Below are 17,205 nucleotides of genomic sequence, written 5' to 3' on the forward strand. Positions count from 1 at the left end.
CTTGATCAGTTTGATTAGATCAAGTTGACTGCCTAGTTACGGAAACTATACATTTATTTATTATAGTGGCAACCTTTAGCTGTATTGGTAATCTATGTTCAACTCAATATCCATCAATAGGAATTTGACCCAAAAAGGTCGGCGAAACCGGTATGTAAAGAATGCGTGATAAGATATGATACGGAAGCCCAAATAAGAAAGAAAACTATGTTTTGTTGCAGGGAATCACATGAACTGTGTGGTGTTATTAGTGAGAACAGTAATATAAGTAAAGTTTGACTTTAAATTTAATATCGAGAACTCATCAACGGACTCAGCCCAACATCATTCGGTATGAGCTTCTATGACTTTAACGGGTTTCTTATGATGTTGTCGAAATAAGAGAAGTGTTTATGATTTGTTTCTCGTTTTATTACTTTAAAATACGCATTTTGTTAATTAAAACTATTATTTTTTATATTTTTTTTTATCATTTGCTGATAAAAAGCAACATAACACATATTTGGGGTATTTTCGAGAACAGTTTTCCCCATTTAGTAATCAAACCAATGCTTAATTTTTATTCGGTAATTTTCACAATTTTACTTATTTTGTTGTTTAATTTTTAGCACATTTTCAAATTTACCATTTTTGTTTAAGAAAGAATATTATAACTATCTTTAAAGTGCAAATTTCAAGCTTTTTTGCAGTAAGTTAAGGAATAAAAAATATATGTACATATATATGCTTATGTATGCAGTTAAATCTAATTGTGTCACGCTCCTTTTTATCTCGCTGAGTGTAGGATAGCTTTGTCAATTCGTTCGGGTAATTTGTGTACCGTGTTTTATTATACTCTAACCCGACCAATTGATTATTGGAGTGCTTATTTTGGGTTATTCAGAGTGGAATTCATGTATAGTTTAATACCATTATAACTAATTCATACGATTTTACAACTATTTTAAATATAAGCTAAAGTTAAATTTATTTATTATTATTATTTTTAATAAACACATACTAATTTTTTGTTTGATAGTTTTGTCCTTATTAACCCTTCACATCTTCTCATTTCTCATCTGAATATTACATATATTGCATAACACGAATTTATCTTAATTATTACGGTTAATATATGAAAAGGGACTTCGTTTTGTTTTTGTTGCATTTGTGTGTCAAACGTATGATTTACGTTATTATCGGCGTGAAGAATAAGAAATCACTATTCAGAAACAGCAAAGTCCGCATCATCCTTGTGTTCCAATGAGCGATATTCATCCGAATCTTCGCTGCAGGCGGTGGCGAAGGATGCATTCTTTAAATCGGCCGAGCAACCACTAACGTCTGCAGCCTCTATGCACGGGTCCGTTATTATTGGTATAACATTTTGTTTGCCCGATGACGTCGGTTGCTCTGTTATCACAGTCTGTAGCATTAATTGTTGAGAAGGCATAGATCTTATAGACGTTGGTGTGCTGGTTAAGGTAGGCAAATTTTCCGTTTCATCTTCTATACTAAAACTAGTGTAGCGACAACGTTCACCCGATGTTGTCGCAACTGGATTATCGCCATCATCCATGTGTCCTGATCGGACCATTGCTTCCGCAGTAGCTTCGATTTTGGTAACAGCTGTGGTGAAATCAACCACATCTTTTGTGGGTGCTGTTGTCGTTGTCGCTGTAATGCTCTCCTCAATGGTACTAATATTGGGCGAAAATTGAGGTTGACGCAGGGTTGGCGAGGCTGGATTACAACCGCTCACCGGCACAAGCGCTTTACAACCACTGGGCAGCAATGCAGTGGTTTCGTTGTCAGTGCTCGTGTCACATTGTGAAAATGACGTTGTCGTAGATGCGCAGAATGATGCTGTAAAAGTAGAAATACATTTTTTATAATGGAAATTCACAAAAAAATATGTGTATCTTTATTTACATTCGATTTTTTCCCGACGTCCAGCCAAATGTGGCATGCTCGACAATGGCATGAGTTTTATGCGATAGAACCTTGTGCCTTTAGAAACACGATAACGGTTTTCATCCTTACAGATCATATAAAATGGTAAAATATTCGAATTAGCATATGCGCTGTGTTGCGGAATGATGTTTAAATCCAATTTATTATATGAAATAGCTTACTTTCTTAGCCTGACAATACTCTCTATCGATGACACGCCCAATTGCATAGTAAGGCACCGGTAGGAGCGTATTTTCCACTATTGCATTTTCACTTGGAGACGGTGTGGCCGGCATGCGCAAATTCATAGCTGACAGACAGTCTCCGTGGACGAAATATAGAATTGGAGAGTCCTGGACAACCATATACTGACTGTGACGCATGCTCCACACGACGAAAACCACATCACCTTTATTGCAAGAGTCTAACAGCAAATATTTATGACTAGAACTGCAAAAATAATATAACAGATAAAACGCCATAATTATTAATAATTACCACACAACATCAAAAAATATTTAATATAAATCAATATGCGACATTTTTACTTACGCCTTTAAAGCAGCGAAAGAAGTTTCCATTTCTAAGCGCTTCGAGCGCTCCTTCTCAATGGTTAGCTCCTCCTCCAAGCGATTTTTATCTCGATTCAAATACTCTATCTTTTCTTTAAGCCAGCTATTGCCCTCCTCGTTCGTGAGAGAATCAATCCGCAGTTTTAGCTGATAGATCTCTTTAGTTAGTAAAAGATTCTGCTTGCGCACCAAATCTAGCTGTCGGTCTTTCTCCTCGAGCATCTCCTTCAATATGTTCACATTGCCAATCACAGATTCTGAGTTTAAATTGAATTTTGTTTGCCAAATGGCGCGCTCCACATCTAAAGCGGCAGCGATGGCCTTCTCCTTTTCAGCTTCTAAGGTGGCACGTAATTGGGCTATAATCGATTCGTGTTCACTACGATCTATTGTGTTCTGGTCGATGTTGGATGGTGGTCGTTCCAACTTTTCGAGACTTGTTTCGGACGGCGATAGCTCCATGGAGGTCATGAGTTTATAACGGCAGCGTAGGGATTCTATTTCAGATTTATGCTCGTGTAAAAGTTCTTCACGAGCTGCTGCCACTGCACGTTGCTGCTCCAGTTCATTAGAAGAGAGTTTTTCTTTCAATTCCTCCAGCTGCGGCTGTAGCAGTTCCGCTTCGTAAAGTTTCTGTCGCAAAGCGGCAATCTCGCCTTCACGCTGCTGTGTTGTTTCATTCAACAACTCTTGTGTTTGAAGCATTAATTGTTCGCGCTGCTCACTTTGCATGCGGATCAGATTCCACTGATCATGAAGCATTTGCAGTTCGGATTGCAAGTCTTCGCGGTAGGATGCAACTCCTGTGCGGCAGTGTTCCAAATCGGCACGTGACAAACGTATACATTCCGACGATAGTTTATACATAGCGCTTAATATGCTTCGCAAACGCTCTACCTCAGCACGGGTAGACGATTCCGTTTCATCGGTGAGGGTCTCGGCGTTTTGCGTCAATAACAAGGAAGTGGCGGCACTGCGGGCAACGGTCTCAACGTTTATTGTGGATGTGGCTGTCGTGACAAGCATTGGTGCGGTCGATTGCGTTGCAGTCAGTTTTTCGAACTCGTTTTCCGTATCTGTTTCGGATCCTTCACAGCCATCGCCGGTCTTCTGCAACTCTGCGAGCCTTTGGGGCACTAGCGGTTTTTCACCGGTACTCAACGCATTGCTACCCTCCTCCGCTTCAGCCGATGTGCCTATAACTGTTTCCTCTTGCTGGCGCAACAACTCTTCCATTCGTTCTTTCTGATGGGGACCCGAACGTGAGACAAAAAAATTTATCACAGGTCCCATATCGGGCAACTTTATCTCTGGTGCCAAATCTGGCAGATGTGAGGACAACATATCAATGTCTGATTTCGTTATGTTAGGCAAACGAGCATCAAAGATTATTGGTGTTTCATTGGCAAATGCAGGCGGCATGTCGTTCATACCGGGAAATAATTTATTCAAGAAATGACCATCAAAATTGTCGTTGAACTGTTGTCGCCTCCTTATTTCTTCGTTGTGGATTATTTCGAAGTCCTCTGCAAGTTTAGTGGCCCAAAGGCGGAACTCGCCGGAAAATATTTTACGCCGGACCACCTGAAAGATAATATAAGATTAACATTTATCAGTTACATAGCATTTCATTTGTAGCTACTTACCTCTGTAACTGCGGCCACATATATACAAGGCGCCTGGTGTATTTGTTCGATAATCTGTATATGCCGTTCGGCACGACGTAAACAACGCAGATAAAATAGTAGGCGATTATCAAACTCACTCATGCTATTCTCCACATGCACAATTCGAGTCAGTCGCATGTGCAGATTTACACCAAGCTCATCTTTAGCTTTAGAAATAATCCGACGAATTTCGCGAACTTTTTGATGATTTGTAACCATAACCGCTAGCTGAGACTGATGTGAAGCGCAAAGATCTGGCAATATTGATGGATCATTTAAATCGTTGGCCCTACTTTGGTTTTGTTGGAAAGCGGTGCACAATTCTCTTTGATCTTGTAATAAGCGTTTGATCTTATACCTGAATTCCTCTAGTCTGCACAACCGATCGCCGAGGCCCTTAATCTCTCTAACATCGGGCTGCTCAGCTTGTTTTAAAATGTGCTGAACTTCGTTTTTCAACTGAGCGTAAACATCTTTGTCGAATGTGCCAAGACCTTGAATGCATTCATCGCACATAATTTGTAATCTATTCTGATTTTCCTTGGATGTAATCCACTGCAAAAGATTTAATGTTGGACGAGAGCTGCTGCTAGATGAACTGTGTGGATTAACAGCTGCCACTGGAGAGGTCGTTGTGTCAGTCGTTGTTGCCGGTTTCCCTGCTAATTCTGTGCCCATTTTCGCTTTCTTAATCACTGTCGTCGAATTTTTATCATCGACATTGGCAATGTGACCGCTTATGTTTTCTATTTGCTCATTACTCCTAGTTTGTTGTGTAGGCACGCCACCTGCCACTAGCACCGACTTTTGTGTGGATTGAGAGCGCGAGAATACTTCATCTGGATCAAGAAATTCATCGAAGCCATGGAAATCTTCCTCAGCCAAAGACATTAGACCCGGCAAAATAGGAATTCGCCCCAACATGATTAGATCATCGTTGAAATTGTGCAAAAGTTCTAGATAACCATCTCGCCTTTCCAGGTGACGATCGAAAGCAGTTGAAAAATTTGTGAAACGCAACCGAAACTCATCGATCAGATCTTCCATGTTGGCCACAACAGCCGACCAGCCTTGCTGTTGTAAATGTTGGTCATGTACTAGACGCTCGCAAAGCATTTCCTCATCTCGAGCATACTCAAACATTTTCAGTGCTAATTGAGCACGTTTCTCTACGGAAGAATAGATCGGTTGCAACTGCTTGCAACGCTCTACTTGTTCCCCCAAGTCCCGATCCGGCTCGTTCGCTGGCAATGGCGGCGGCGTGCGTGGGTCTCCCGTTAAAAACATATAAATTGGATTCGTGTCGGTACCAGCCGAATAATAAGAGACCTGTGTGGACGGTGTCAACATCTCGCCACCGCTTACCAATAGCACAATATTCACAGCCGGTATGCCGTGCATTCGTTCAATGGTATCTTTCAGATTCTCGACCGAAGACAATGCCACTGCCATGTCAAAGGACATCATCCGTCCCATATCGACATGGAACACGTACAACATCGCGAATTTTTTCGGAAACTTTCGGTTGCGTGCGAAATGTAGGGTTGTGTGTATGTATTGATCCTAGCTATTGGCAGTGCTACAAAAAGTTATTACTTGTTTTTTTATTAATAAGTTAATCCTTTTGCAAGAAGTTAACAGAAGTCTTAACTACAATAAAGTGTAAGAGATTAAACAAAGGTCGATGCCAGGGCTTCAAGAGTAGTTGCTGTGCGCTTCTTTGCCGGTGATGTTAATGTAAGCGGTGGCTATCAGCGTAGCAAACTTGCTGCTTTTAGCAAACATATAAAGGCTGTTGCCAATTGATTGAAATTTAACCTGAAAAATAAAAATAGGAACAAAAGAAATGATTTATGAAATAATGTTTTTCAAATACATATACATATATATATGTATATTCACTAGAGCAGTATAATTTACAGGGAGGCAAAAAACGAAAAAATCGCATATGGGGGAAATGTTCTAAGAACCATTCCGATCAACTTTGCCTAAGAGACTATGGGTTTAAAACCGGAGTGTAACTAATGCCCAATATAAACGATATTATCTTCAAGCTTCTTTGATTTTTTCAAAGTTGGGTAAAAAATTGGCCAAATGTGGTACCAAAAGCTTTTTGAGTTCACAATGGGTTTGAGGTTTACAGATTCTAAGCAACTCCTAAAAATCCTTTTCCTTTTTTTCTTGAAAACTTTCTATATTGTCGCCTTCAAAGTAAACCCCTCCACATGTAATACACTTATGCCAACGATTTTTCCAGTTCTCGAAACACTTTTCATAAGCAATGAAAAATAGTTCCACGGAGCGACAATTTCCGTTTGGGGAACAAAAAAAGATCACATGATCATCATTGATCGATGGTATTATTTGCGTGTTTGAACCAAAGTTTGGAGTCGAGCATGAACGCGTTTCACACCCAAAATATCCACCAAAATCATTCGAACGAACTAGCGAGAGAGTCGAGCTCTCTTGCGAACCCTCTAACAGTTGGCTGACGATTTTCAAGCACCATATTCTTCACTTTTTTAATATTTTCATCAGTTGAAGAGGTCGAAGGTCGTCTAGAACGAGGCATGTTTTCAACGATCTCTCGACCGTCTTTGAAGGCTTTGTACCACTTAGTGTTTTTGAATCACCGTAAGCCTTTTCCAACATTCGTAACGAATCCGCACAGGAAATTTGGTTAGAAATATAAAATTTGGGACAAATTCTTTGCTTGATATTTTTATCCATGCTAAAAATTGCAACGCACTAAAAGTCAATACAAAATGATAAAAGATATATGTTGAAGCAATGAATGAACGAGGCATCAATACGCAAGTAGCTGGTCTGCTAGAAGTGCGTTTTATATATTGTGACTAAGCTTTGGCTTACATCTTGTTTAATTATTTGAATAATGTTACTCATACGCCACATTACACAAATAAAAGTTATCTAATCATGAACTATTGGCGTTGACAATGGTTATTATAAGATGAGATGGAACAATTGGATGTAATATAGTGGAGTTTAACCGTCAGGGAGTATCTCTTAAATGTTGCCTTATCCTCAATATATTGCACTTCACTTTAACAGACATATGTATCTTTTTTTCCAAGTCAAAGCACTAACAATTTCTAACAATAGTAATCACAATAATTAAACATTACATTTATGTATATCAACTCAAAGCAATATTTATGTGGCTTTGTATGTATGTACAAAAACAACAACTCTCGAAAACATGAAATAAAATAAAAGCAAAAACTGTATGTGCTGCAATAAATATTGAAATTAAATCAGCAACAAAACACGCAAATCTAAATATCATAATTATAATTAAATTGGAAAAAATTTAGACACATAACAGCGCAAAGACACGGAATGATAAGAAAGGTAGTCTGCAATGAGGTTAACCCTCTAGTGCATATGCCTGCCTACAGACGGGGTGTTTTCAAAATCAGATATAAAATATTTCTTTTAATATTAAAATTCGGATTTTTTTTCAAAAGAACGCTTAAAGTTCAACTTACGTAATGGTTTTTTCAGATTGGCAATACTACTTCCTAGTTTTGACGTACTGTCAATTTAGTGACAGATTAGCACTTTCCGCCAATTTAATTATTTTGCAATCAACACAATTTTCTGAACAACAAGAAATATAAATTCTTGTGTCGTTTCAAGGATTGAAAAAAATACTTACGGGTGTGGAATTTTGTGCTCTTTATGATAGTGTTCGATTTATAATAAAAAAAACTAATAGCAGGTGAGTAAATTCGAAAATATTGAACTCCGCCTTGAGGCGGACTCATGTACATTGCGCTGCCTACCTTTTTCCAGTAAATGAAATATTGTGATACAATTGAAAATTTTTCTTATTTTATTATTGAATAATAATCAGATATGTCGCGTTATTCTAAGACCCATATGGCGGATGAAGAAATTCGACAATACTTTGAAGTAAGGTCGCAATTGGTAACTGATACTTCCGACAATGAATGCGATTTTGATAGTGACGATTCTGATATGGATCCAACCTACTCACTACCGGAAAATGATACGATCATTGATGCAATGCTAAACTCCTCAGAAATGATGCGAAACGCAATCGAATGCAGTTTGAATGTGACAGACTTTGAAGAAAATGCTGAAATAATTGAGCTGCCACCGATTCCTCCATTGCCTGTTTGTGACGTTACTTCTAGTGTATTCTTGCACCGTCGAAACAGTGACACGTTCTGTGCACAAAGCATTAGAATCGCAAGAAAAAATCAAGAGTCCTACCAGCTGCAAGTGATTTGAGAAACGATATGAGTGCGATAAGATCGATTCTTTGAAGAAGAAAAAACTTCAGCTGAGTGTTGCAGATTTGGCTTTTCAAGGCCAGGACATGCCGGATTTTTTAAAATGTTTAAAAACACCTTACGACTGCTTTGCATATTTTGTGACCGAAGACTTTCTGAAGGTAATTTCCTAATATATATAACAGTTTATTAAATTTTTAATAAAAATTTTGAAGTGCAATAGCCTTTTACAGATGAACTGAGAGATATGCCAAGCAAAAAGATATATCTTCAAAGTTTTGTATCGATCACCAAGAGCTGCGTAAGTTTTTGGGAATATTGTTGTTTACGTCTGTTTATCGCTTTCCTAACAGTCGCTCATATTGGGGACAATACGGATTAGATCCGATACGTTTATCCATGACATGCAATCGATTTGAAGAAATTAGAAACCACTTGCACATTTCAATAATGATGCGTCTCGTATAGAGAAAGGTCAACCTGGTTATGACCTCTAGCATGTATAAAATAAGGCCGCTAGTAAAACATTTCAACCAACGTTTTTCTTCAGTTCCAACGCGGCAGAGACTTTATAGCGTTGATGAGCAAATGTGTATTACCACGAAAATGAGTGAAACCCAGTGAGGCAATATATGCCAAGCAAAACCTCAATGTCGGGGAGCGAAATCTATTCGTGATTTGAGATTCCTTTGGATATTCGTATTCCTTTGAAGTTTATTGTAGCGCCGGCGATAACAAAATTTTTGCCAAATTGTCCAGATCTTTGTGTTGCATCCAATGTTGTAGTTAGGTTGTCACAAGTCATACCAAACAATGCCAATCATAATATTTACTTTGACAACTTTTATACCTTAATGGGATTGTTATTATATATGAGAAGTCGCGGAATTCAATAGCTTAGGTACAGTGCGAGAAAATCGAGTAACCAAATATAAAATCTTTCCACAGACGCAGAGCTGCAATCAAAAAAAGTAGCATGTGGGTATAATGAAGAATACGTGGGAAGTGTTTTTGGAGTAGACATAAGCAGCGTTTTGTGGTACGACACAAGAGCAGTTCGTCTGTTATCCACCTACGTAGGAACAGATGCAATTGTACATAATGAAAGTTCATATTCCTTAAAGGCAAATCGTTGGGATCGAAAATTGAAACAAAATGTTGAGGTGGATTGTCCAGCTATTGTGAAAGAATACAACCAGCATATGGGTGGTGTGGATTTGGTTGACGGATTGATTGGTCGATACCACATAAAATGAAAACCAGAAAATGGACAAATAAATTATTTTACCACATGCTACGGACGTGAGTATGGTGAATGCATATTGTCTTTATAACCGACTAAATAATTGTCCTAAAGTGTAAACTTCCTGACTTCAGATCAGAAGTGGCAGAAACACTTTGTTTGATTGTTCGACAAAACGTGGTCGTCCATCGTCTTTAACACCTCCACCAAAGCTAAAAAGACGTATCAAAGAAAATATCAAGATACGATGTCAAATAGGACACTGGTGTAAGTTTTGGACCGCCAGAAAAAATTTCGTGGATAGAAACTCCCAGGCATTTTGCATTAAAATGTAAAATTAATTTATGCAATTCAACGGCAAAAAGATTGTTTTTCAAATATCACGAAGAAATGAACATAAATTTATATGAACAATAAGGGAAAGCCTTTGAGTATGGGATTTTCCTTCTTTACCCTGCAAAAGGTACACAAATTGACAAATCGAAAAACTAACATCAGATTCATTATGAATATGTCTTATAAAAATCACAGGCGAAACAAAAAATTCATGCATTAGGAGGGTTAAAAAACATTATAATGTTAGAGGCGAGCAAGCGAGATCTGTATGTAGAAAGATAAGAAAAAATTATGAGACGTTAAAAAATATGTGTTTGAATGTACATATGTATGTATGTACATATAGTATGTAAACGCATGGAAATAAAGCTATTAATGCAAATAAAATGCATAAAACATTGCAATGAAATAAAATTAATATACCATATTGGTTTGAAGAAAAATGAGAATAAAAAAAATACAGTAGCTTTGCGTTTTGATGGAATAAAATTTCAAAAACAATATTAAAAAAAGCATATTTATAATTAGAACACTTGATTGATTCTTACAGCACTATGGAATATAGGTTATGCGGCGTGAATTATTGTTAATTTTTGCGATGCATACTTTGTTACGAAACAATAAAAACTCTAGTAATTGAAAACACCTACATATTAATAGAGCTTTTTACTTTCCGCAAAGTTCGGGTAAAATGATTTTTCCAACGAAATCATAAAAGCAAAATAATTTAAGACGTGCAAAACATCGGCAAAAACAAATAAATAGAGAATTATTTTTTAAAGTAGTCGAAGATCTGTTACTTGAAAGAATGCTATGAGGGAGCATTTTATAAAAAGGGATAAATAATACATTTGCAGATATAACCAATAGTTGTAAAAGCGTTTATCATATCGAAGTACCACTGTACAAAGAGAAACTAGCTAAACGCCAATATGCTTTGTAATATTATTTTGAGAAATATACATACATTTGTGAGTACACATACGTAGGCACATCCATATGCACATACATAAATACATTTTGTTCGTAGATATATGAGTAGACATACATACATATATTTATACATATGTACATACATACATATATACCATGTTCTGTATACGTACATACATATGCATGTATGTACGAATGCACGCGTAGATCGTAATGAAATCGTCGCAATGAATGAGTTGATTCGATCATCACGTCGCCATTACACTTTGGCAGCCGCTAAGGCGCTTTACTCACACGTGTCCGACGCAAAAGCTAGCCAAAAACAACTACAAACCGCAGCATATGTAAATACTTGTAAATAAATATAAGAATAAGAGCAAAAGGCAATTTTATACAAAGAACAAGAAAAAACGTTAACTTCGGTTGCACCGAAGCTAAATACCCTTCACAGGTGCATTTCTGTTAGTAACTATGTGTTCAGTTTGTATGGAAGCTACAATGCTATAGTAATCCGTTCTAAACAAGTTTTTTAGAGATTACATTGTTGCCTTAAAAAATAACATATACCAAATTTCGTGAATATACATATCTTGTCAAATGTGAAAGTTGTCCATACAAGAACTTGATTCCGATCGTTCAGTTTGTATGGCAGCTATATGCTATAGTTAACCGATCTGAAAAATTTCTTCGGAGATTACATTGTTGCCTTAGAAAATAACATGTATCAAGTTTCGTGAATATATCTTGTCAAACGTGAAAGTTTTCCATACAAGAACTTGTTTCCGACCGTTCAGTTTGTATGGCAGCTATATGCTATAGTTAACCGATCTGAAAAATTTCTTCGGGGATTATATTGTTGCCTTAGAAAATAACATATACCAAATTTCGTGAATATATCTTGTCAAATGTTTTCCATACAAGCATTTGATTCCGATCGTTCAGTTTGTATGGCAGCTATATGTTATAGTGGCCCGAAATCGGCCGTTCCGACAAATGAGCAGCTTCTTGAAGAGAAAATGACGTTTGCAAAATTTCAAAAAGATATCTTAAAAACTGAGAGACTAGTTCGTATATATACAGACAGATGGACAGACAGACAGACGGACATGGCTAAATCGACTCAGCCCGACATACTGATCATTTATATATGTATATACTTAATTGGGTCTGCGACGATTCCTTCTGAGTGTTACAAACTTCGTGACAAACTTAATATACCCTATTCAGGGTATAATAAATAAATTAGTGAGCACGAAATAAGCGTGTGCGCCTCTAAGAATCTACACATAGTATACGTATACCATATGTGAACACCAATGTACATATACATATAAAATACTACTTACGAAATGCAAATATGTATCTATGTTGTTGCTCTATATAGAATAGTGTCAATAACACTGATGTAGCAAAATTATTCTTCTTTGAATTGCGTGAATTTCACCAAACCATGCATATGCACATAGCATGAGTACTATATACATATGTATGTATAAATTGAAAACACATCAATTGCGTATATGATTGAAAACTTCTTTTGTAACGAGCGAAGTTGTAATATTGAGAATACTTTGGTGTGGAGTTGCAGTGTGACGACAAGGTGTTTGATCTGGCTAATTTTAAAATGCGTATTTACTTTACGATTGGCTCGAGTGCTTATTTATTGGTAAACTATAGAAGTGATGATTTTTGTGCAATAGCAAAATCAATAAGAGCCTTGATTGTTTTTGCATTGGTGTATTATATTGTTTTAGTATTTGTTGTAAATAATGTCTGAATGTGATTAGCGAGTTTACCTATCAAACCATATCTTTAGAGACAACAACTGATCAGCTGTACATTTACTACGATATACCCTGTAGGAATTTTCAAAATAATCATAAGTGATGAGCTTTCTTTGATTTCACATTTTATAAAGTAATTTAATAACATGTAACATGTAATTAATTAATTAATTAAGTGATTTATGAAAACACGCATACACTTTTTGAATTAACCTTTTGTGTTTTAAACGTAATTTAATTATGTTCTAACTGAGTTTTAAGGAAACGCTATAACTTGATTAAAATCTTTTATTATTAAAGTTATGTCCACAGAGTTGGAGGTGCCTAAAGAAGTCAAATTTCTAGGCCTCACATTAGACTTAACCTTACAGTGGAATAAATATGTGAAATTAACACTGTCTAAAGGCACCAAATCACTCATATTATGCAGACGTCTAGCTGGTAGATTTTAGGACTGCAAGCCAGGTATCATCAAGTGGCTGTATACCATGATCGTAAGGCCTATTGTCCCTTATGGAGCGGTTGCTTGGGCATCGAAAACAACGCAGTATTTGGTATGTCTTAAACTATCGAAGCTGCAAAGACCCGCTTCCGTCTGCAATTCAGGTGCAATGTACACTTGCCCAAGCCCAGCACTTGAAGTCATGCTCACACCGCCCCATCTAGTGATCAAGCAGGAAGCGAATCATATCATGCTGCTCATAACATCAGAGGGGTATGGCAAAGGGAGCATAATTCCATCTTCCAAACGACGGCGTTACGAAGGAGGTAAACTGCTCAAAGAAATTTGAAGTTACTCGGCAGTAAGGTGCAGTGGAGTGATTAATCACTCGACCTACTAATGAGGGGTAGCATCATCCAGTGGTATACTGACAGCTCGAAAACACCGGAATGCGTTGGGGCAGACATTATGCAGCTCCGCACGGTGGAGAGGAGTGCGAAACGTCAAGTTGCTATTGGGAGTTTACAATGTAGCAAGTGGACAGGAATCACATCACCTTCATTGCGTCCAGTAAGCTTCAGAAATTTTCCAGAGTGCAGGACATTTGTCCCCATATGTGATATAGGAGAGATCACAATAGACCATACGAAGTGCTCAACCTCAATTAATTTCCATGTCTTTCCTCAGAATATTTTTTTTATTCTTTCAAAGAAAAATACGTAATTTTCCTCTTCGTGTCCTGCAGGGTATATAAACTCTTGATAATGAGTGTGGGAAAAAATAATCTTCTGCTCCAATTTCACCAAATAAGCAAATTGTAGCGATAAGAGCTTTAATAAGAGGAGTAATTAACATTGGCCTAAAAACCTACAACTTGGAATTTTGCTAATAATAAAGACGAAATATGTGGTATAATTCTCTGGAAAATAGTTACTTTGGTTAAAATTTAAAAAAGATATATCTACTTCTTACGTTCCTGACCTAAATATACACTAAAAAATAATTAAAGTTTCGAGCCATACCCCATTTGATCCGAATCAACATAAGCCAGGTGTAAAATTCCAGATTTTTCTACATCTAAGAAGTTTGATAAGCCAGAAATGTGGAGGAGGAGTCGCCATTCTCTATGTACACATACTTACGGATAAAAAACTAGCTGAATAAAATACGGATGTGCATGAGAAAGCTAAATTTCAAAAATATAGTACAAACTAATATTTTGAACTTGAAAAAGATCTTGCCTACGCTTTTAATTTTATATTCACTTTGGTTACACTAGCTTGAGAACTTAAAAATATTAAAAATATACATATGTTATATTCATGTACATTCGTTTTAAACACTTAGAACTGAACTAAACAACTTAAATGATATCGAACATATTTCAATAATTTTTCGTAGGTAGTAAGATAATCTATATTATATTTGTACCTACTTACAGGTAGTGTATTCTGTGCGTGTGAGTGTAGCATGTTTAAGGATCTTTGGAAATTCTAGACTCATTGTTAAAATTTGCTTGCTAAAGTTAGTTTTCACTGAAAGAACACTGGAGGGTAATTATATAGTCTATTTACATATATGTTTCGAGTTCGAAAATCTTTTTATTAGGTATGTATATGTACTAAGGGGAGTATTGATCCGATTCAACCATAAAATTCCCTCATACTACCTCCTCCTTTTTCACTGTCGATAGTAGTTCTGATAATATTTGCTCCAGCGAATTTGGTTGTTGTACCTTAAGTAGTTTAAGAGATATTTACGAAATTCACCCGAAATTCAACTCGCCTCGTCATCCTGATCATTTATGTATATGTACATAGTATATATATAACTCTATATATTATGTCTAATTTAGAGAATTTCGCTAAATAAAAAGCATTTTAATTAGTTAGAAGTTTATATATTAATGTTTGTGACTCTTGCTTAACCTCTGATTATTGCATTTTTCAACATAATGATTTTTGCACAGTTTCGAATACTAGTATTATTAACAATAATTTCCCAAAAATATTTTATGCAAATCGAGATGATAATGCATTTAATTCAGTATTGTTGTTGTTGCACTATTTATACACAATACTTATCGATAAATCATTGAAATCGCATTGTCTTTGGTGAAAATGTGTGAAATTATGTACACCCATACATGTTCATATGTAGTTCTATTTTCGTCACCGTTTTATCTTTGCCATACATTTGAATTAAACTGAAAAAATTAGCATGTAACAAGTATTAAGACACATCATATTATATTATATTCGGCGCTATAGAAATTTGAAATTGTCTATTTTCTTTCATGCTGTATTAACACTAAAATACGTTTTATTAATAAACTCCGAAAGGAATGGTTGTAGTAATGTGGTGAAATCTTGGCTTAGTTCAATACTGGTTTGACAATTCAAATAACTTGCAAATGTTTTAAACGATACTGTAAAACCATGAATAAATGTATACATAAATATACAGACCTCGTTAGTGGGGGTGCAAAGTGCCACAATGATTAATCTACCTAATACGAGAGCGCGAGTAGTAGACAAAAAGGGCTACCTAAGGTTGTTTCGCTCAAAAGTATATACATGCATACATACATATGCACGTCATTGCTCCTTTTAACTTACAACTGAATGTAAATAAACGTTAGCAAAAACATCACCTAGCTCACATATGATTATATTTATATATGTATATACAACGGTGAGTGTATCCATATGTACACTGCTGCATGGCTGCAGTTGCAGTCAATCACGTACAAATGTGGAAAAGAGATAGCACCAAAAACAATAAAGTGCATGTAAATAGGGAAACGGACCGTGATTCAATAGAAAAGTAAGCAAGGGATCAAAAATTATTCTTTATAAAGAAAAGCAAAAAAGGAAAATACAAACAGGTAATATAACAAGGCAATATGAAAGCTCTACTTACCCTGTAATTTGTTTGATGATTGATTTATATCAACTTTATTAAAAAACCAAAATTTTCAAATCAAAAGTAAGACCTTGTTTGTTACAGCTCAATCTTTTGTATCACAAGATTTCGGGAAAAGTGATGATGGGTAGAAAATTATTTTAATCACATGGAGCTTATCCGACCGTATCTCAAAACCGTAAACTTGTTATTCTTTTTATTGTAATTACCAACAAAGGTAAAATTTTGTCGATTTCTAATCACGGACAGCAAATAAATTGATGTAGTTGCTATTCACTTCTTGCAGTTCTTTTGTTTCAGTTTCATCACTTGCTTCATATTTCTAATACCCGTCCCCGTTCAAAAGCACTGCGTGTGTTTGCTTTTTTATCCTTATGTGCGTATTTTCGTCTTTATTTATGCCAGCTCTTCTCCTGTGTTTCGCTTTTTTTATATGCTTCTATTCTTTACACTATTCTATTTCATCTCTTATAGTATGCTATAACTTCTTCAAATAGTTAATTTGCTTTTAAAACCTGCATGTATATACAAAATAGAGACTACTTGGAGGCAAATATCACAATATGCAATATTACACCATAAATTCAAATATTTTGTTTCCTTTTTTCGTATCCTGTACGAAGTGCTTTGTTCAAATCATACGACTACTATTCTTGTACACATATGCATTCATTATATTTATTCTAATTTAAATTCAATTTTTTTATTACTTTTGTTTTTTCTATTATAACTATTCCACAATCATATAACAATTTCACTTTTATCTTGATTATGAAAACAATTCGAATTGGTTTTCCTAATATACATATATTTAAAATTAGAGCGTATAAAAAAATTTCTAGCACAACAACGCACTTTTCAACTTCCAATGTGTGATGAGAGAATAAAACTCGGCTGACTGTATTGAATGGGCAAAACATTCCAAAAAGATACAGGGATGCATCCAAAATAATATTTTGAAACACCCTTGCCATATCTCTCATTAATGACACAGATAGTGTGTATTAATTAGAACAAAATCGGCATATGTTTAAATATTATAAAATAAAAACTCTTATTATTTATTTATTGACAAATTAAAGTAGCAAAAG

The 17,205-nt window shown here is 35.9% G+C and overlaps 1 protein-coding gene across 2 annotated transcripts; it reads right to left on the minus strand.

Moving 5' to 3' along the window:
- Window positions 1–1,135: 1,135 nt before the first annotated feature.
- Window positions 1,136–16,920, minus strand: LOC120768908 (RB1-inducible coiled-coil protein 1). 2 transcript variants are annotated; one of them, XM_040095675.1, is made up of 7 exons: window positions 16,825–16,920; window positions 16,112–16,629; window positions 4,151–5,989; window positions 2,485–4,088; window positions 2,115–2,382; window positions 1,912–2,017; window positions 1,202–1,845 (listed from the first exon to the last, which is right to left on the minus strand). In XM_040095675.1, exons 3-7 carry the CDS (start codon window positions 5,669–5,671, stop codon window positions 1,202–1,204), a joined length of 4,143 nt encoding a protein of 1,380 aa, XP_039951609.1. In that variant the 5' UTR covers window positions 5,672–5,989; window positions 16,112–16,629; window positions 16,825–16,920. The 2 variants fall into 2 exon arrangements, with proteins under 2 accessions (XP_039951618.1, XP_039951609.1); XM_040095684.1 differs by lacking the exons at window positions 16,112–16,629; window positions 16,825–16,920 and having other exon boundaries at window positions 1,136–1,845; window positions 4,151–5,671.
- Between the last annotated feature and the right edge of the window lie 285 nt (window positions 16,921–17,205).

The sequence above is a fragment of the Bactrocera tryoni genome, chromosome 1, assembly GCF_016617805.1.
Source record: "Bactrocera tryoni isolate S06 chromosome 1, CSIRO_BtryS06_freeze2, whole genome shotgun sequence".
NCBI lineage: Eukaryota > Metazoa > Arthropoda > Insecta > Diptera > Tephritidae > Bactrocera > Bactrocera tryoni.